We start from the raw sequence: 23,256 nt of genomic DNA on the forward strand, positions 1-23,256 counted from the left end.
CCTCAATTTAATGACAAAGAATTGATAATTTTAAGAGAGTGACTTAGAAAGAAAGTACATAACGTTTAAACTAATGCAGACATCTAAATATATCTGAAATGTTTAATATCATGAATCCGCAATAATATTTAAAAAAGAAAGGGAATGTATCCTACATACGTAAACTAAAATGAGTTGACATAAATATAAAACATTATAATTATTTAGTTATTACGTAGTTATATCATTTTAAAGTTGAAATATGTTTATATATAATATTATATTATTGTATATATAATACGTTTAGAATAGTCTGTATAGTTGGAATATGAGAAATAGCAGGTTTTTGTCAAATAAAATGCACAAACAACTAGTTATTCTTCTGCTTAAAGCATACAGTAATTATATAATATCAAAATATAGCAGATAATTGAGAAATACTATTTTCTGCACTGTAGGCTTACATCATAAAAGAATTATTATTATATTATTATAAATGTTGATATAGGCCATTTCTGTTTATACTATCACAAATGTGTTAAGCAAAATAGATACTGTACAAATTGTTGGATGTTAGGTTGCAGGGGTTACCAGGATGTTTTGAGATTATTTAATCGAAAATCATAACATAGGCCTAAATACATTTAGCAACAGTTACTAAAATCTTGGTGGCAAACAGCGTTAGTTTGATTTGTAATATTTGATCATGCAGTGATAATCAACATCAACCTCTTCAAATAATCAGAGAGCCTCCAAACCTGCAGAGATGCATTACTACCGCCAGGTGGACTCTACTGCTTTAGAGGAAATGATCTCTAGAGCTTGGCAATGAAATTTCGGCAGATCTGCTCCATAACCTCTGGGTCAACTTTACAATTTAATAAAGCGTCTCTAACAGATGTTACAGGCTAGTTACCCTGTTGCTTAGTGTCAGCTTTCATTAAAAGAATCACCGATAAAAAATGAATCTATGGAGTATGATTAATATATTTTGACAATCACAATGTAACAAGTTACGAAAAAGTCATCTTGTTAAAAAAGTTCAAAAGCACGCTCGCGGCTTTGGAGCTGCGTAAGACCACTCAGCGACTCTCATAATTGAAATTCCTGTCTTTTATAGCGGACATCATATCATCATTACAACTATTACAAGTAAAGGGCATACTGAGATTATCGGCAGGTTTCCAAAAGTGTGTAATTCTTTCTAAAGGTATGAATCATGATGATGGCCGAGGAAACGAGTGTTTTATCGCGTAACTTACTTCACTATCCCAGAGGAGGCAACACTATAGAGAGATACTACAAATTGTTACCTAAATTCACTTTGTCCATAAACAAAAGAGTTTTACTATTAATAAAGTTTTTTTTTTTTACGCGTTGAGAAAATATTTTCTAATATGGCATTTACAGATTTATGATTTTCCCTTAACGTATTAATAATGTCCTAAAAGACTAATACATTTTTACCTAATGCTGTTTCTTCAAACCGAAACACTTTTGAATAACATGATATTTTCTTACGCATTGTTAAGTAAATTTGATCAAAATAGCTTTTCCCCAAGCCAATTTAGATATTGAATAAAGCAAGTAAAAAGCATCAAACCTTCTTTATGTTGACATTTACCTTTATCGGGTTAAATTTAACTAGAATTAAATATAATTCGCCAAAGTTATAATGAAGGTAAAAAAATGAGAGTCTTAAATTATTTATAGAACTTGTTAGCAAGAAACCGTCAGGTAATGGATAGCAAAACAAGTCTAAGTATCACAAAATTAATATAGTTTCATTAAATACCAATATTCTGCTTTCAATCAAATTGGTTCAGCGTACTTCTTTCAGTTTCGCTTTTAGTTATCAGTCTGTGTAAGTATAACACCAGTTCTGTCAAGATAGAAAATACTTTCTTGTTGGTTAAACATTAAATGCCCCTCCTCCCCTGCCTCTAAATAAGACAGAACAATCAAATAGATAGAAAATTATGTTAATTCATGAAGAAACCTTTAAGTTCAGGCCATTTTTACAATTTGTCAAAATCCTGGTTCCGTACACGAATTTTTGATGCGAGTTCAAATGAGTGTTGAAGCACGACGTATGTATCAACTATATGTGACTCTTCTCGTAGTGTACTTTGATAACATTACTAGGGAATCAATTTCTGTTTGTATATCTATTACGGCTATTAGTATCTAATGGCCTGAAAGTTTGTCAACGAACGCCTGGGGATTCTGACTTTAGGATCATCGTTCGATTGATCCAAATACTCTTTAGTTTTGTAGTTGGCTAATGATTTTAAAATAATGTATGGTAATCTGTGATTACGTTAAAATGCAAGCCTTGATAAATACATCCGATGGCTTTATTTCATCAATTATCAACTATTTAATTTGGAACTTTAACTCGACAAAAAACGTTTATTAAAAAAGTGTTTATTATGCGCATGCGCTACACAATATTCCACATGCATGAACATAATTATTTGACTTTGAGAAATCTAACAATTTAATAATCATCACCTCTTCCATAAATTTTAGTTTGTTAATGTTATTTTATGTCATCATATCGCTTGGAACTAAAATACGATGAATTTTAAAATAAAAAAATATTCTGTGTAAAATTCAATCTTGTTTAACCCAATCATGACAAACCCTACCGGGCCGTAAGCATTATTTTTTCCTATGAGGTTAAGGCAGAAATCGTGAATAATTCATTACATTAATTATTTTATTTTTTTATATAAAAAATGTATTGTTATTATTGCATTATTAATTATGTTTGCTGCTTTTTTTTCTTTTCAATCTCTTTCGTATTTTAAAGAATTCAGTATCTTTTAATTATTGGTAAACATATTATTAAAAATAATTGATAATTTTTCTGAATTCCTCATGGATGTGTGCGACTATTTCCTGATTTCACTGTTTTTAATTGTCACTGTCTTCAATTATTGTATTTTAAATGAAGATATTATAACTGCAATAAGTGATATCGTATCGTCTATAACGTGGATGGGTGTGATAAGAAAGTAACAGGCGATCAAAAATAACCATCCACTTTGTTTTCCCATTCTAAACTATCTAATTTCTTCGTTTTGTGATTCCACCTGTTTTGCGGTAAAATTAAATTTTTTTACTTAAGAAAAGTCAGATTAATGTAATTAAGTAATTATTCGAACATGATCTCCAAGTACCTGGATAATTTAAAATACACATTAATTTGTTTAAATTTGCACCTGTTGCTGAAGAGGACTGTTACGTTTTCTTGTTTCCTGCGTTTGTTTGAAGTGACACGGGCTTAAGATGATTCATTCAACAGGCCTACATAATTTTAAATTCGATTTTCATTTTTTTGTTCCAAAGTGTATATATATATATATAATATTTGTTTAATAGGCATACATATTGGATTGTCATTATTCTGCATATTACTCTGCATAGATACAGGATTCCTAGTCTATATTCTATTTCTGTAGCGTTTTCGTGGTAGTTTTGCCAAAAGATCAGAACCATTTAACTTGTTACTACTTCGCAGCAACCTTTGTTTTGTTGTTCTGTGTTTATATATCTATAGATTTGTTTCAATGGGCCTGTTAGTGGATAGCTGGTATCGGACGGTAGTCTTATCCACCAAAGTTGTGTTGGAATTGTATGTTGTGCCAAAAAATCAACCTATATCAACCTAATCTCCTGAGCACACTGCTCGTTCCGGGACAATGTAATCGAAGTATCCCGAATTTAAACTTACTTGGAGACGAGCTATGTGACTGTGACGTCATCAATTGTACTTTTGAACAATTTAATTTTTTTTCCCGAACTTTTTATGTTAAACAGAATACCAGAAAAATATATTTATAATTTTTGATAAATATTGCTAATTATTGTTACATTGGGGTTGAAAACCACGACTGAGTTTTCTAATTTTTTTATAATTTGGACTCATACATTGCGCGTGTATTAATTTATTTCGGACATGAATTCAATACAATAAATTAAGATACTACTAGTCATTGGGCTTGTAAATATATATAACATCCTTCTATTTTATTAAAGGAAACATTATCGTGGGGTTGATGACTTTTAAAGACAAATCAGTAGTAAATGTCGTGATAAGTTTACGAAGTAATCGGCAAACCGTTGACCTCAAGTTGTATGTAAACCACGTCCAGGATTGAGACCCCACATTTTCAGACGGGGTGGTGCCTTGAATGTTGATGGAGCCACACTTTCAACCGCTTTACAACATTTTATTTAATTCACCTACATTTGTCTGTTAGAATTTGATATAAGAATAATTGTTCAAGGTTTTAATCAATTATTCAATCTGTCATGTTTTTGTAAAGTTTTTACTTGTTTCAATATTTGAATCACTTTTTAAAAGGCACATATGGAATGTGTTTACATGTGATATGATCCACATCTCCGATTGAAGTTGAATGTGAGTACATTAGGCCTACGCCTGTATAAAGACTCATTTCCCCTATATTTACAGTCTACAATCTGCTGTTGATTTAACATTATAGAGGCAATGTGAAATAAAAAGTTAAAATATTGATACGACGGATAAACTTACCTTACTAACTTACCGTATGAACATTTGACTATATTTTTAATTAATGACCTATCTATGTTTGATTATGATTAGCTTTAGATCTTAAATATTGATACATTGAAGTGAAATTACTGCTAATTTTGTCTTAAACACATATAACCTATAATGTTCCGTAGACCTACATTCTATAATTGAAATGTATTGTTCCTTCCCTTTTTAAAATGTGTAGAAATTAATTGAACTGGACGTTTCTTAGTAATCGAAAGTAACACAAAAATGATATTAGGCCTATCTCTAAAGATCTTACAACAGCAGGGGAAAATACTAATACACAAACAAGCAATAGTGCAATTGAACTACAGTAGGTTATAAAAGAAATACACGTAGGAGTGACCAGTCTAAAACGCAGTATTTGGATCAGTGGAGCAACGCAGAGGCTTGATTCCTCTGGAACCCAGATGCGTGGTTCCCACTAGCGACGCAACGCAAGGACGTAATGCAACGCAAGTGAATTGACCAATCACAAGCGATGGCTTATTCGATTGTGATTGCTAACTGTCTATAACTTCGCTTGTCATTGGTCAACACGCTTACGTTGCGTTTACGTCCTTGCGTTACGTTCTAGTGGGAACCAAGCTTAAAGGGCCTTTCACACCTGCTCCGGCACGGTTCCGGTCCGGCGACGGCAAATCCAATCGAACGTCAATGTTTCGTTTTTACGCGGCTACGCGCATATCGATTGGTGCTTGGCCGCGTGGAGCGTCGTGAAAACGAAACATTGGCGTTCGATTCGCCGGACCGGAACCGTGCCGGAACAGGTGTGAAAGGCCCTTTAAGCGTGGTTCCCACTAGAACGCAATGCAGCGACGTATCGGCGCAAAGTGTTGTATTGCGTAATCACAAGTGGGAACCGACGACGAAATAGTTTTTAGGTTTTATTTTACGCAGGAGGGGGAAAACACAATTATTAGAAGGGCATTTGCTTACGTTGCGTAGATGGCGTCGCTAGTGGGAACCAAGCTTTAAGCTTGGTTCCCACTAGAACGTAACGCAAGGACGTAAACGCAACGCAAGCGTTTTAACCAATGACAAGCAAAGTTATAGACAGTTAGTAATCACAAGCGAATAAGCCATCGCTTCTGATTGGTCAATTCACTTGCGTTGGGTTACGTCCTTGCGTTGCGTCGCTAGTGGGAACCACGCTTTAGTGACACTCTGGATGCCGGGCGTATGTAGCCTTTTTTGACATATTTTAATGCCTGTTTTTTTTCTCTGGTCACTTCGCAGGCCCTCTCCCCATTAACTCCGGGGCTCCTAGGTTTAGCCAGTGAGCGCTCATATCCGATCATTTTACAACTTGGCATATTTTCTCGTAAAAATGCATGCAATGATATCAACCCAGCCAAAATAAATCTACTATGTACTTCAGAGCTCAACCACATAGGCCTAGTAAAATTTTCACTAATCTTTTATTTTTTAAAAGATCTGCAAGGAAATTTATCATTCTTCCTTTCGGTTATTATAAATGTCAGGTTATTATTCTTTTCTGATGAAATAAATCACTTACCGTATAATATATCTCAATGAAATGCTGTCTGTTGGCCATTCATTTTAATTATTTAGGCTAATACAGCTAAACTAATGCTTCCATCTTGTATACGCTGCACTAATTGACAAGTAGTGTGTTGATTGATGACGATGTAATAAGCCAACGTAAAAAAGAACACCCATACACAGTTCACTTTGACATTAACATTGTTGTCATTCATTTCATCTTTTTTTGCTTTTGTCATAAAACAAGGCCATATACATGGCTGCAGTCGCGTGCTCAAATTTGAGTTAGTGTTTAACCGACCGACCAACCAACCGACCGACCAACCAACCAACCGACCGACCGACCGACATAGTGAGCTGTAGACTAACAATTGTGTTCTTAATTCTAAATTGGTAACGTATTATTTTAGACCATATAACCCCAACCCAACCTGCCATGATACAGGCATTATATGTGATACACACGAGATGCTGTATTGCGGAATTGTCCTATGATATTTGGACAACTATTGTTATTTTCGACATGGAACTGTCAATCATTATGAAGAACAGATGTGCCGTTACCACTTGATTTAGTTATTTTCACTAATAGGCCTTCCTGATCATTAATTAAAGTAATTAGTTCATCTGACACAACAACACAAATTAAGATCATTGTATTAATTCAAAAAAATCACACAGAAATGTAACATGATATTTTGATTGTGATTTTTTGACAGTTCACTGAAATGCAAATGAACATGCCACACCTGGCCGCCAGTCATTTAAGCGTGGATAATCATGTATTGGCGCTTGTTGTTGAAATCACATTATTTTCCTCAACATTATAAACTCAAAAGCCATTTTCTGTGTTTAGTGACCAATAGTTGACCAGAGCAATCTTATAAACATTACGGTATTACTTTTCTGTGGACTAAAACTATTATTATTATTATGCAGTCGGAAGCTACACTATTTATTAACAAAATAATTATACATGTATTACTATAGACTTGCCCCAATAAGTAGTTATTTCGAGGCTGTTCGATGTTTGTTTGAAATACAAGCTTAAGTAGTATACGTATGAAACGCCATATGTGCCGAAATATTCATCCTTTTACTAATATTAAGTCAAAACTCCGTCTGGAACCCAGACTATACTAGTATTACTAGGTCCATGGTCTAATATCAAATTAAAGTTATTTGATCATTTGAATATTCAGAGACAGTTGTAACTGCAGCCTACTTATAGGAGGCCCTCTAGAGTTCAAATAGATAAAAAGTGATAAGAGAGAATAAGACATTTTATAAGACATTTTTTATGACATAAAGTTTAGAGATAATCGTTGTTCAAAGTATCTTTACCATAGGCTCCAATAAGGCTACAAGGTATTTACACGTGGTTATTCATGTGATTGTAATTATAACTTATGACATGTATTTTTAATTAGTTGAGTTTTACTTCATTGCTGAAAGCTAGCCCTAGGCCTTAGGGTATCATGTTCCCCGGCCCCATGAGTCAGACCTGTGCTTGTCTGCCTGTACGATGATGATATGATTAGGCCTACATTGTAATGCTAATCTTTGTTTTATTATAGTTTTCACGGTGTTTATTCAAGTTGCTAATGATACTGTAATTTGTAGAGATACAAGAGATAGTTCAGAGAATAAATAAAGGAACATCAGTATCTACAAAATTTGTAATTTATTTATGATGGACGCCTACGGTAACAGTGAAAACTTAGCTGATGAAAACTCAATGAATCTAAGAGAACAGAGTGAGAGACGCCCTACAGCTAAGGCCCTGTCAATTAGCATTGCTACTGAAGTAAAACTGTTGAGTCAAACTCAGAGAAAGGCTCAAGAAGCATCAAGTGAACTAGAAGATGTTTCAAGTGACGAATTTGAGATACAAACTGCATTATGCAAAGCTAAAGCTGCATTAAAGGAATATAGTGATGCTTGGTGCGTATTGAATAAATTGTATGCACAAGATAGAGATGGTATTCATCGCGAAGATCACCTGGAGAATGAGAACATATATCTCACCATTACCAACTCCATCCAAGCTAGTATAACAAGCGCTATGGATAGGGCACATGCATTAGCCCTGGAGTGTCAAGCCTCAAAATCTGCAGCATCAAGGAGTTCATGTCGATCTATTGTTAGCATTAAAGCTCAAGCTGTGGCGAATGCTGCTGCAGCCAACAAAACTGCTCAATTTGCTGAAAAAATGGCTAAACAGAAAGCAGACCTTACAGCAAAGGAAGCTGAAATGGAAATTAAAAAAGCAGAAGCAAGGCTTGAAGAAATAAGGCGGGAAGCACAGCAAAGAACAGAACATGCCAAAGCTGAAGCAGAGTTCAAAGTTTTAGAGGCTAAACAAGCTGCAGCTGTAGAGAATGCACGAGTTGATGCAATTCAACAGGAAATTCAGAACGGATATGGAGAAATTATGACCACACCACACCAAACCTCAAATGATCATGCACTAAGGTTTTGCAACCTAACCAAACCTCAACCTCTAATGACACAGACACAAGCAACAACAGCCCAACCGACAATGCCTCAAAATCAATCTAGCAGTACCACAGACTTAAACGCTTTAGCAGAAGCCTTTTCTTCAGCCTTCAGTATGAACCGCATACCAGCACCAGAGCCACCAATATTCGATGGCGATCCTCTTAAGTACTATGATTGGAACGCATCCTTTAGATGGTTAATCGAAAATAAAGGAATTTCTAAGGCAGACAGAATTCACTACCTTAAGAGATACATAGGAGGCCCAGCAAAGGAAGTTGTCAGTGGATACTTTCTGCTACAAGGTGAACATGCTTATGAAAACGCTAAAGCAGTTTTAGAAAAAAGATATGGAAATCCATTTATAGTTTCCGAAGCATTTAGAGACAAATTAGACAGCTGGCCAAGGATTCAAGCAAGAGATTACAATGGCCTTAGGCGACTCTCTGACTTTCTGAACCAATGCAACATAGCAATGAAGGAAATGAAAGGCTTAGAAGTTCTTAATGACAGCAGAGAAAACCGGAAAATTCTTCAAAAATTACCAGATTGGTTAGTGAATAGATGGCGAAGAAACGCAGTGAGCGCTATGCAAATCAAGGGTAGTTATCCAACATTCAATGACTTTTCCACATTTTTGACGACCGAAGCCGAAATTGTTTGCGATCCTGTTACCTTAATACCAGAAAATGAAACAAAATTCACAGAAAAAAGTTCAAGATATCGAAACCAATCTCAAACGCTAGCCACCAGTATCAGTGCAATGCCATCATGCTTCATGTGTAAAATGAATAACCATCACCTAAGTGACTGCAGAGCGTTTGCCAGAAAACCTGAAACCGAAAAACAGCAATACATCAAGCAAAATGGTCTATGCTTCAGCTGCTTACAACATGGCCATGTGTCAAGGAACTGTAACCAGAAAAGTATTTGTAAAATTTGCCAAAGGAGACATCCAACAAGTCTCCATGTAAAGGAGAGAGATTCAGCTCACGAGATAACTGAAGCACAAATGCAGGTTATCAAGTTACAAGAGACCGTCACTAAGAAAGAGACACTATTGCAGGATTTAGCCACAAAGTATGCTAAGAAAAATGATGAGTTAGCAGAAATTAAAGAAGAAAGAGATCTGGTTAAAGGGAAATCAGATGACGAACTTGCTTATATGAACAAACAACTTCAACAGGCTGTAGCGTCTAATCCATCTAACATTAGTGAACAATTGGCTTTACTACATGCAGAACTTGATGAGACTTATGGACAACAAATTGTTATGATTAAGTCACAGCTGCAGGAAAGACACCAGAATGAAATGCAAGAATTGCAAAAGAAATGTGAAGAAGATGCTGAAACTAACAACAAAATTAGAGATGCATTAGAACAGAATTTAAAGGAACTCCAAGACCAATTAGATGAGAAAGAGATGGACTTAGAGGCTTGTCAGAACATCCAAAAAGACTTCGAAGATCAAGTTGCACTTCTTAATAATCACAACAAGGAACTAACAGAGAAAATGGAGAAAGAAGAAGATGTAACTTTGCAACTTCATCGAGAGCTTGATGAAGCTAACCAAGAAATAAAGAAGAAAACTTCAGAGTTAGATGAAAGAGTTACCCAGTTTATTGATGAAAAGGAAAGATTGGAAAATGAATATCGGAAAAGGTTTGAAGATGAAAGTGCCCATCAAGAAGATATCCATCGCATTGCATTAAACCAACAGCGTTCTGAAGTTGTTGCTGAAATTGATCGCAAAATGAAACCCAAAGTAGAAGAAGTTGAAGACCATTTCAAGGTTCAATTCTGTACTGAAAAATCGGACAAAGAGAACGAATTTGTTCAAGAATTCCAGAACATTCGACAGCAGTTAGCAGAATCTCATGCAGAAGAGATTGAAGCTGTTACAAAGAAAATCACAGATGAATTAACTGAAAAGCATGAGATTATGCTAGAGGAGGAAACGAAAAAGCTCTTCAAAGGAATAAATGATATATCTGAAGAGAAGGTATCAACGGAGCAGAATCGGAATAAAGATTGGATTGAAAATCAAGGAAAAGAATTAAAGGAACAAATTGTAAATATAAAAGTCGAGCTTCAACAAGTGAACAAAAAGAATTCAAAAATACAAACTGTTAACTTATTCTTTATAGTTTTGGTAAATATTGTTAATATACTTCCAGTTTTGCATTACTTGTGTTTATTCTGGCAAGGGTGGGAGTTAAGGTTAAATCATAGATGATTTGGGTGGGAGTGTAACTGCAGCCTACTTATAGGAGGCCCTCTAGAGTTCAAATAGATAAAAAGTGATAAGAGAGAATAAGACATTTTATAAGACATTTTTTATGACATAAAGTTTAGAGATAATCGTTGTTCAAAGTATCTTTACCATAGGCTCCAATAAGGCTACAAGGTATTTACACGTGGTTATTCATGTGATTGTAATTATAACTTATGACATGTATTTTTAATTAGTTGAGTTTTACTTCATTGCTGAAAGCTAGCCCTAGGCCTTAGGGTATCATGTTCCCCGGCCCCATGAGTCAGACCTGTGCTTGTCTGCCTGTACGATGATGATATGATTAGGCCTACATTGTAATGCTAATCTTTGTTTTATTATAGTTTTCACGGTGTTTATTCAAGTTGCTAATGATACTGTAATTTGTAGAGATACAAGAGATAGTTCAGAGAATAAATAAAGGAACATCAGTATCTACAAAATTTGTAATTTATTTATGATGGACGCCTACGGTAACAACAGTAACCTGTAGGTATAGGCTACATAATAATGTTGTTATGCATCGCTATGTACAAGTCCCCCGACGTGAATTTGTCAACACAAGGACCTTTCGCATTGACGGACCTAAGGGAAGCCAATGTCAAGTATAATAAAGACTAACCCCAGAGAAGCGAACGCGTATGACTCGGTCAAGTACTATCGAGGATGGATGCTAAAAAGAGAGCTATACTCCCCAGGAAGGTTACTAACAAGCTGGATCTGGTATTTGTCCATTTTTATCTTTTCTCATTTTCTATAATAAAATCAATTACCACAGTTATAGTGGTACATAAACACTGGCACTTGTATAGTTATATAGTTGAATTCAATTTCCTTCTCAATTTATAAAATGCTCTTTTTAACCTCATTGACGCTTACCATTTGCTCAAGGTTTACATTTTAAAATGTTGCCTGGCTGATTTTCTTTGATAATGTTTGAGGAAGAGGAGTATAGTTAACCCTGGCGTTTTTAAACAGTTTAAGGTCAACCCAAGTTTGTTTGTCACACCAGTACTCTGGAATCTATTCTCAATCTTGTTTAGTTTGTACTTGTAAAAACGCAGGGTTGGTGAAATATGTCCATTATAGGGCCATGGTTTGTCCATAAGTTTTTTTTGTTCACAATTGAGGGCACTGTTGTTCAATTAGGGGCTTTTTTAGGATAAGAAGCGCCCTCTGTGATTTGCGTTGTAGAAACTTTTATGTGTTTGGCCTGGGGTCATCGTACTAAATAATGCTATGCTACCTATATAATAATTCTATTGATCACGATACGATTCAAATTGACTAAATACTTGTAAATGTAAATGTTTGATGTACCGCTGAGGTCGTACTGGGCAACAACATGGTCTCCCTTTATAACTTGTTCCATCTCTACAACTCGTGTATCATTGCCCATTACACTTTCTGATTACATGAACTTACACGTTAATAGCTTGACTTGTGGGCACATACGCGTGTGTTTGTTAACGTCGGGTCTTGTTTGTCACTGTCAGACGATGTACCAGTCTCATCGCATTCAATAATAATATTTTTGATAATAAACAGCATCTGGGAGTTTGTGCATTCCATTACAAAATAAAATTATAGTACAACATTCATGTATATTATGATTGTACTTTATGTTTTCTGACAAATATAATATTTGTTCTATAGTTCGTATAAAAAGTGAACATTGCAACATAGGATTGTCAACTCCACAAACTGTTAAAACTAGGTGTCTATGTATGCATTATATCCAGCCAGTTACGAAATCAAACACATTTCCTCAAAATGCTCATCAAAATTACTATAGATCAATTATCAATTATTTTTTACTTAAACCTATAATAAATTTAAGTAATTTTTAATTTTTTTTTAAATGACTTATAAAGGTTTCGACTTTTTGTCAGATTATAATCAAACTGGATCAAACACTATGCTAATCCACATCACTGTAAGTCAGCGAACAGGAGTTTTCCAAAATATATTTGCGAACCCAATTTAATATTTGTATGATAGCTGTTTATATAAAATGTCACTCAAAGGGCTGTAAGTCTATGTTGTTCTAACAATATTTGCCTAGAGAGTTTCCTGTAGGCCTAATTAGTTTACTGAAGGACACGCTTGGTGAAATCTAAATAAAACGGATAAAATAGAACGCATTTTTTACTTCTGTTTACTAGATTCCTTTAGTACACGAACACGAATTATGAGTACATTCGAGAAAGTGATGTTCAAGACAAAACAAAAGCATTTGCGTACTGTTTAGTATCATTCGGGTAATAAAATGCCCCTTTCTGCTCATTCGTGGCTGTTGTTTTTATAGGCCCTAATCACGTCACATCTAAAAAAGCGCAGAATATTATAACAAAACTACACACCTGTTATCTTTCACTCAGGAATTTAATAGTTTTAAATTTTATCATTTCATCAAACAATTAGGTAAAGTAGACACGATTACCACGAGCACTATTATTCGCCTGCTTAGCATCATAACACAACAAAGTAGCGATCGAATAAAACCCACAGAAATTCTTTGATTGACAATCAACTAAATAAACGTCGGCGTTAATTTCCCGCAAAGTACAGATTAAACAAACCAACCGTCATTTAAAATATATACGTGGAAAAACATTGACTCAGTGATACTAAATTTTTCCCCTTAGCACACCCCTTATCTCCTTATTCGATAAATTGGAGAAGACTTTTTTAGTTGACTCTAATTTTTTCGTCTAGCTTGCGGTCAATGGAGCAAGGTCTTACGATTTTGTTTCTTTTTAAAACCCCTTGGCAGGTGGGAAGCAGCGGGTAAATTGATTTTAATACAAACGGGCAAATATCGTCGAGAACACAATTGGATGGCGGCAGAGATGAAGCCATGTTTTCGGCAAATCTGTCTCCATAAAAGAAACTCGTTACAGTCTTGTTTAGTTCCTCTGCACTACGATAGGGTAGTTGATTCGTACCTGTTAAGCTTTATCATCCAGTATTTTGGCGCATTTATTATATGCATTTTTTATTATGATTATGCTTAGCAGATTCTTGGTACTGTATCAACATCTATAGGCAAATTCCGTGATACATCATAACATGTGGTTCTCATTCGACGCCTACATCCTAATACAGTACAGTACAATAAGCTTCCCTATTTCAGAATCCTGGATCAGCCACTGTAGTCAGGGGGAAAATGGCAAAAGTTTTCCTACTTTCTAGGATTTTTATCAGATAATCTATAACATGACCACATTGCTAATTTTGCCATTTTTTGATCTGATTGATAAAATTCATAACCCAAAACAAAGCCTTTTCATTTCTTGTGGTGTAGTAATCTATGTGACGCGTGCCCCAGCAGTCTTTTGTACTTCTTATTGTGTAGTAATCTAGGTGACGCGTGCCCCAGCAGTCTTATTTATCATCAATCCATTCAACATTTTCTTAATCGCTTTCTTCACTTCACGTTGTCGGTTTTCTCACTTGTGTCCATCATCATAAGCGTCTAGGTGTTTCCCTGTTTTCCTGTTAATTCCACATTGTCTTCACAACACGTCACGGGTGACATTTTATATTTAGCAAACGTAGGTGTTAATCAACGATCGATTGCATCTCTGTTGGAAAGTATTGAGACCAGAAAATACTTAAAACGAATAAGCAGCTCAATTCCAAGCTGAACATCTTGGTTATTTGCAACAAAAACAAAATCTAAAACCTAAAACAATAATTGGATGTTTATCGATACTTTATTGTTCTATTGCGAATAAAGATCAGAGCTCTAAAAAGTATTGTTATTCATAAACATTTATTCAAAAAAGAAAGTCATCAAAACAGAGAATGTTAAATAAATCGTACATTTAAACGATAATTAAGGTAAATAATACACTAGACTACTGGGATTAAGACCAACCACTCGTTATCATTATAAGAACCAAATACATCTAAACTTCTGAATTAAAATTAGATTAACTATAAATCTCGTTACATGAATGTTTTAAAAAGTCACTGTAATCAATCAGCGCGTTTTATAAAAGGAAATACAGAATTAGTAGGCCTACCAAAAGGACAACTCAATCGGCAGCCAGGTGGGTCCAGACCTCGCCACATTAATGTTGTGTTCGTGCTATATTATAATTACTGGTATATGATTCATTTTATGCCGTAACCTACAGTAGATGTGGACTCGTGAGAAGTTGATAGTAGAGTTTTGGGTTAAGTCTGACATCGCATGAAATCGTAGTCTCACTACCAAACTTTGAAAACTCGAGCAAACTCTAGTTGTACAGCAGCAGTCATGTGGTTCTTCAGATGGACAAAATAACAGCCTCTAGTAACAGAGACTTTTAGTTTGAGACTCGTCTCCAAATGGTAAACTCTGAGTTCTCAAACAATTAATTAGTAAAGTTTGTTATAGTACAATGGGTTATTAAGGAGCTTTCGATGAAGTTGGGTACGTTAATTCGGATGTGGAGACACTCAATTCCTTAATACAGTTTTGGAGGATTCTAGGTCCAGGCTATGATGTATGCATTAGGCTCTAGGTCCTCAATTCAAAATTTTAAACAAAACTTTGTATATACAATTACCTATACATCTAAACTATAGAAACATAATTGCTACTACATGGATTTTTACGAGGAAACACATCAACATACCCTATTTTTTTTTTTAAATGCTATAATTATCGTCTGTCACGTATAGAATGTTTAAATCTAATTGATAAATGTTTACATCAAATCGAAAGTGCATACAGAGGTGGTTCAAACATTGAAAGTACAACATATTCTGTGGTTTATTGTTTCATAGTTTAAACTTGAAGTTTAGTAGCGGAGGCTTGGAATTGCCTACTTTAAATAAATGAAATACTTTCTATGCGCATGCAGCTAACCAATTACAGGACTAGGACGGACGCGCGCAAGAACGAAAGCACAACGCAAACGAATTAACCAATTACAAGCGACAGTTAAAATAAATTATTTGCGTTATGCTAATGTTCTTATGTTCTTGCGTTGCGTCCTAGTGGGAACCACAGATTAGTCTCATTTGAGCCTTAAACTTAGTTTTGCAGTGGGATGAAACGCAAGAAACGTATAGTGCACAGAGGTTAGTTGGCCAATAACAACCGATGGATCATCCGAACTGTCGCTTATGATTGGTCAACTCACATGCGTCCTTGCGTTGCGTCTCTCTCAAGCTTGGTTCCCACTAGAACGTAACGCAAGGACGTAAACGCAACGCAAGCGTTTTAACCAATGACAAGCGAAGTTATAGACAGTTAGCAATCACAAGCGAATAAGCCATCGCTTGTGATTGGTCAATTCACTTGCGTTGCGTTACGTCCTTGCGTTGCGTCGCTAGTGGGAACCACGCTTTAAGGAATAAAGTAGAAACAGACATGGGTTACTGTGGTTGAACCATGGACATTGGGATTAGAAGGAACGTCTTTTAACCATCTAGTGTACGGCTCTTCTGACCATCCTGCGACCCGTAATATTTCCATATTAATATAGGCCTATATTATTTGAAATGTTTAATATTTTTTTATAGGTTTATAATTTAAAGTCAAGGTCAACAAGAAGGATTATAAAGCATACAAATAATCCCTCGATAATTTTGCTAATTTGTATTGACATTATTTTCTTATTATGATAACCAAAACACAACTTTGAAAATAATGAGTTTGAATACATTAATACATCCGCAATTCAATTACCGTATTTTTCAATCAAGATTTTCAATTTAAAAGATAGCTATAAAATAGGCCAATAACCCTAATTAAACGTCAATGCCTAATTAAATATAATCATTAACTATCACGAACACGCATTCGGACTCTTCTCGATTGATGTTGATAGAATAATTAACAATAACTTTGATGTAAACCAGGCCTAGGCCAATCTTGTGTTTCTGGTTCGGAATCATCGCGACAAAGTGTCTCAGAGGGCAGGATTTCCGTTCTAACCAGTATCTGTGGGTTAGGCCTAACAGGTCTAACCTTCACCGGGTATATGTTTAATAAGGAACAGACTAAACCATATAGAAAAAAACTCACAAATAGATTTTATGAATTCGTACAATAGTCCCATGATTTGTTACAAATCAGGGCATCATTTTATTGACCCTATCAACAATTATATAACGTTCACACAAAATTGTTTTTTTAGAATTTCACTAAAGAACCTTTGAAAATCGTGAGAGCACAAGAATCTCGAGTGTTTAATACAGTCAATATGTTTAAGCTCTGTTCCCACTATCAAACTAGTCGGACAAAAAAGTGTGATGTGCCCAAATGTGGTAGTTATATGCCCAAATATGGTAGTGATATGACATCATCATGTTGTCCATTGGACACATCGCATTTTTTTGTCACATAAAGTTTGATAGTGTAGACAACACTTTAGGCCAGGTCTATTTCAGCATTTTTAACAACAGTGATAATAAAATTATGATACGAAAGTTTAATCTATAGGATGACACACGTCACGCGTATAGTATATCAATGATTTAAGATGTATCTATGCCCAAAATGTCAAAACAAGTAATAACACTGATCATGTTTACCTCGTTATTTAGGCCCATAAATCAATTGATTATCATTAAGCCGGACAAAATGTATTTTTACGTCGTCGTGGGAGGCCCATAATGATACGGATATTTATATTTTGGGCCTAAATCATTCAACACTAACATTTATAACTATAGCAATGAGTCCTAAAGTTAATACAGTATACTTGAATCAACCTTTATTATGCAATGGAAATAAAATAACTTATCCATAGCTGTGCACCGTTTGTATATGGTCTCATGGACGGTATTAATGTCTTGGAGGGGTGTTGACACTTTTCGTGTCATCTCTCCATCGGAAAATGGCCTATGTCGGTTTATCCAGGTAGGATAGAAACAAGCACCGAAAATCGAATAATAACTGTAAATAACATAGTAAACAGTAGGCCATATGGAAAGTTGAAACAGAAATGGAGTAACTGTAACAATATATAACAATGTCTGTAACAAGGTCTGACTAAATCAATGTTTTTTAAATATGTGTTTTGTCTTATGATTTATTCTAGGCTGATTATTTTTTAGCATGTTCTTATATAAAGTGTGTGGTATAGACCCGCATAATAAACGAATACATTTTCAAAGTGCTCCTACTAGTATAAGGTGAATAAGAAAAAAAGAACAATTTTTGATTTCAGAATACATTAAACACTACAATTAAACTACAATTCATGAGAATCTTCGTCACTTTCAACGAATTGTGTAAAATTTTTTTTATTTTATTTTTTCCCCTGACTAACACGGTAAAGCAAGTCTGTCTATTCATTTACATTCATTTACATTCAATGACACCTGGCCAGCTGTTCACCTGTAATTACTAACAACCATCGTGATAAATGGTTAATAAGGCTAAACGACTAGATAAGAGACTTAACTCTCTTAATCATAAAAAATAAGGGTCGCCCAAGTACCATCATAATCCCCTTCCTATTAGTTTTGACAGGTATGGTTTCTTTGCATTTTTTCAAGGTACCTCATCGAATCAAGTACTTTTCCACTAGAATATATACTCGCCAAAATGGGTCCCACGAGAGGAGTGGATGTGAATTTGTAACTAGCAAACGTCTTTCCTGATTCTAATAAAATGGCCAGGATGTATTTCAACAGCTTGTCACCTGAGTAACCCAATAAGTAACTTTCATAATGTTAGGCATCACCTGTGGAAAGATTGAGATAAGAACGCCGCCGAACAAAACCTCAATTCTCCTCTCACTTTTCCTTTCAATCAAACGCTTGACAACTGTTAGTTTCTGAGATTTTGTATTCTATGAGGCTAACGTATCCATGTGACCCTTTATTACGTTTGGCTAATGGCTACTCTGTGACTTAGTTTTAAAACTTTGTTTTAGTAAACACTGAATTCAACAACAAAATTGTTTTTACATTATTATTTTGACACATGTCTTTGTAGAAAGGTAATTGTTTTTAGTATTAACATCACTATCAAATAAAAGTTTCAGTTTGACTAACCACTGGTGGCGCTCTATAATGCAAATAACTTTGAAATACTGATTTAGAAAAACATGTAATGTTCATATAATTGTTATGTTAGAAAAACATTATTAAACGTAAATAATAAACCATTTTGTACGTATATTAAATGAATGAGTTAATTGAATACAGCATCTTATACCAATACACCTGCATTTTAATTAGGCAGTGAATGCTCGTATACTCGGTGTAGTGAATCAGAATACACCATCGAATCAAGGAATTCCTTTGAATTCCATTGAGATTGGTGACGTCGGCATTCTTTGTGTGCCTATGTACGTTGATGGTGATAATAATGTTAGGCCTAGAATATGTTTATAAATTCAGCGTAAAACTAAACGAATACAACCTACCGTAATTATAACGTAATTTTAGTACGTATTTCTATGGGGTAAATCCAATTCAGTATTCTTGAATTCGTGTAATGGTATCCGGCATGTTAGACATTGATGCATTTTACAACAACGGTTTTCACTAACCGCTTGACTGCCACATACCGTATATGTTACGTAATTTACTGTAGCAGGTGCCTAGTCAAATAAGGTCTTAAAAATAAAATAGATTCAGTATTGTCCAGGTTGTAATAAATCCAATAAATGTGATTGGTCAAGATAGTGATGTAGGTCTATTTATTGTTTTTAAATTAGACCACCACTATCGGTCTTAACAAAAATCGAATATTACCATTAACAACAACCGGCCTCTGCCAAATTCAAATGGTATACGTCACAAAAAAAAATCACGGCAGTGAAAAAATACAATTACGGTGTTACAGAATAATTTAAAAAACTATTTATCCCTTTATTTGTATACATTTTGGAAATACGAGTGTATTTTTTTCATACTAACAAGAATTCATAGAGAAGATGAGTTCCATGTTTTAGGAACCTGCTACACAAGAAGTACCCATATGCTTCGAATAATCTATAACATGAACAGATAATTTGCAACATATTTAATTGCAGATTGAAAACAAAGATTAGTCCACGAAAATACCTGTTTTATTCACTTTAACAAAGCGAATATTCAAACTGTCTGATAATTTATTTGATGCAAACAGTTTGGATTTATATATTACAAATATTATTTATTTATTTCTTTCAGAATCTACTTGCACTGACAAGCACATGTTTCTTATAAAGTTGAAACCAAAAGGCGAAAAGAAGAATATCCTTAAATCTGAGCTTTACATAAGTAATCGAAAACCGCTACAACCGTCGCAATTTAAAAATACCAACATGAGCGAACTTGTAATAATGGCCTACGATGTACAAGATAATGACAACTGCGCCAAAATCGGTACGTTTTCGTTAGCTGAGTTTGGGGGCGAAGGATGGCAAACGCTTGACATAACATCACTTCTTTCACAACTCACCGAAGAATTAACGAAGAAAGCAGTATTGGGACTAACATTCAAAGTAAAAAGCAAAAGGTCTGATGAAAATAACGAAATTGATTATAAAAACGACTGGTGGAATAAGTTGATGTCAAAGAAAAAAATGTTGCAGAAGCGAGGACGACCATTTATTCTTGTTCACGTAGAAGACAAGTCTGTGGATACATCCCTGACGTCACCACCATTTCAACGATTATCAGAAACCGTGACAAGCGCCATCAACAGTCGATCAGCAAGGAGTGTTTTTGTTCCAAACCCAAAGCCAATCAACGAATCAAATTATTACACGTATAATATGATGTCCAACGAATATCCAATGGCACCTGTTGAAGTTGTAAAAGCACCAGAACAAAAATTTCCCGAATTTCTTGACCAAAATTCCAGGCGAAGGAAAGAGAGAAAAAACAAAAAACGTAAAAACAGGCGAAAGAATGGAATTGCTCCTTTTGGTGGTGAAGATACCAAACCTTTATCAAATGATGCAGAACAAATTGTTAATCTGCAAAAGACTGAAAATGAAGGATACAAAAACACAGAAGGACTATGCTCAGTTAGAAAATTGAGTGTTAATTTCAAAGATCTTGGTTGGGATAATTTTGTGATTGCTCCAGACTTGTTCACACCTAACTATTGTGCAGGCTCCTGTCCGTATCCACTTCAAAAGGTAATACAGGCAAAGATTATATCATCTTTGATACAGTAACAAGCATGATTATAAAAAAAAACATTCATTAATATTGTATATTTTCAATTTTAGTTAACAAATTGATCATTCGCCTTATTGATCAAAAGTTCATAAACTTTTCAATTTTGGATTTGAAAACAGTCACTCTCTAAAAAAAACCTGGATAAATACTTTTTATCATGACTGATTTTCATATGGGGGTCTTACGAGAAAATAAATACTACAATATTCCATTGATAAGCCTGGTTCCCACTAGGATACAACGCAAGAGGAGTAAGCGCAACTCATTTACGTAATGTGACCAATCATGACACGATGGATCATCATCTATCACGTAGTGATTGATCAGATCACTTGCGTTGCCCTTACGTTCGGTCAACTGTTAAAAGTAACTTTTACGCTCATTTGTTTTTGTTTTTAATATTTATTGCTATCCATAATATCCACAATATCATAAATTTTTTTTTTAAATTAACAAAATCATACAGATACCCTACCACCACTACAAAGCGTATACTACCGGCATTCTTAATTATTATACTTATTTATATCTTCGAAATATTTCTTCTTTTTTTTTAGTCACTGAATCCTACAAATAACGCACTGATCTTGGGCATGGTGAAGTCAATGGGGATCCCAGTGCCGGCGCCTTGCTGTGTACCAACCAAAATGTCATCAATCAGTATTGTATATTTGGACGATGAATCGAATGTATCACTGCGCAACTATCCAAACATGCAAGTGGAGTCGTGCGGTTGTATGTAGCCTGCGCATGGATATCGCGACTCTGCAGTTTTCATTATTGGACAACCATAAGAGAGATTTCTCTCTGCAGTATCAAAATCTACATGGACACAATGTTTTCTAGTGCAGAGCCTGATATCTTCAACAGTATTACAATTTATATTGATCTGTTAGAAAAAGTTACCTCATAAAATAAACTGGAAGTGCTTAAGTCGATGTGCGCATGTCTGTTGTGACCGTTTGTCACTGCCATATTGTATCGCTTTGTCCTAATCTCCAACTCCATCTCTGTGTGTTTCTATATTTAAGATTTTAAAATAAATTTAATTATTATGAAGTAGATTCTTTATAAAAAAAATATGTTAAAAGTGCTTATTAATTTAAATTATCAGCATTGCCCAGTTTGTCGCACTTTTGTGAAAACTAAATTGTATGTATAACTGCTAAAATTTAACTTATTTCAAAAACACTTATATAATAAATTTGTACAAGTGATATTGTATTATGTAATAAGTACACTCTCCGATATGAAAATAAATGTATTAAATTTGTACACAAGAAAAAACATTTTATAACTTGTAATAAAAAATTAAAGAAAATTGTATAAAATGCTAAGGCTTACTTCTGTAATTTAGCGCCTTTTATGGAATCTAACAAAAATGTGCTTTTTGTCTAGGGTGTAACAATGAAGGTATTACAATAGGCCAACTTTAAATATCTATAACAGGTTTAAATAGCCTATTTAGTTTATTGAGAGGACTACCGTATTTCATGGAAAAGAAAAAATAGAAAAATTTTTAGGTAAATTTAAATATTGTAAATTGTATGAACTATAAATAAATAATGACGTAATCCTTGTAAATGATCGAGTGAGTTTTTTATGTTGCCTACGACTATACCCACCAATATTGTTTTTCAATGCAAATTTATCAACAAAAACAAAAATTGTTTCTTAGAATTATAAGCTTCGAAAGTTTATACTGTAGCATATTTATAAATAAAATGAATTTTAACAATGTAAGTCTGAATCGATTGTGGGTGGGTGATAGAGTTATTGATTCAGCTGCTATGTGATTTGATGAACGAAATATGTAATATGGAGTAAAGAATCTAGAATTGAAAGTATTTGTATATGATAGCATTAGATACATTTGAAATTATCGAAGTATAAAAACTACTAAGATATTTATTCCAACGACAGTTTAGATTTAGGTATATATTATATACTTATTTGATTGTAATAAAATTTAATCCTTTGTCTTGTAAATTGTTGTTTCTATTTTCTCTTTTTTCTTCTTTAAAAGTTGAGATCCACCATAGTGACAAAATTTGGCAAAACTATCTCATTTTACCCATCTAGAATCTAAGCATTATTGTTATGCATCATTTCCGAAAAATTTAGCATGATGTTAAATAGCAATTTTGTATGCGTATTTTGGAAAAGTAATATTATATTTTTAAAATCTTTAGCATAATTTCCAGTCAAATCTAACATTTGTCGAAAACACAATAACCCATTTTTATGTCAAATCTAGCATTTGTCGAAGATACAACTTTTT

The 23,256-nt window shown here is 34.3% G+C and overlaps 2 protein-coding genes across 2 annotated transcripts in view; both read left to right on the plus strand.

Annotated features, from left to right (window-relative positions):
* LOC140051755 (uncharacterized) overlaps positions 1 to 22,943 on the plus strand; it is a 31,417-nt gene extending 8,474 nt beyond the window's left edge. The window contains exons 2-3 of the mRNA XM_072097061.1: positions 19,977 to 20,932; positions 21,533 to 22,943. Of these exons, the coding sequence (XP_071953162.1) occupies positions 19,977 to 20,932; positions 21,533 to 21,718 (1,142 nt within the window). The 3' untranslated portion in view covers positions 21,719 to 22,943. The remainder of the gene's footprint in view (positions 1 to 19,976; positions 20,933 to 21,532) is intronic.
* On the plus strand, positions 7,297 to 10,811 carry LOC140051737 (uncharacterized). The gene is made up of 2 exons (XM_072097032.1): positions 7,297 to 7,444; positions 7,654 to 10,811. The coding sequence occupies exon 2, from the start codon at positions 7,767 to 7,769 to the stop codon at positions 10,809 to 10,811; it is 3,045 nt and encodes a 1,014-aa protein (XP_071953133.1). The 5' UTR covers positions 7,297 to 7,444; positions 7,654 to 7,766.
* Positions 22,944 to 23,256: the final 313 nt, after the last annotated feature.

Source organism: Antedon mediterranea, chromosome 6 (genome assembly GCF_964355755.1).
Source record: "Antedon mediterranea chromosome 6, ecAntMedi1.1, whole genome shotgun sequence".
NCBI lineage: Eukaryota > Metazoa > Echinodermata > Crinoidea > Comatulida > Antedonidae > Antedon > Antedon mediterranea.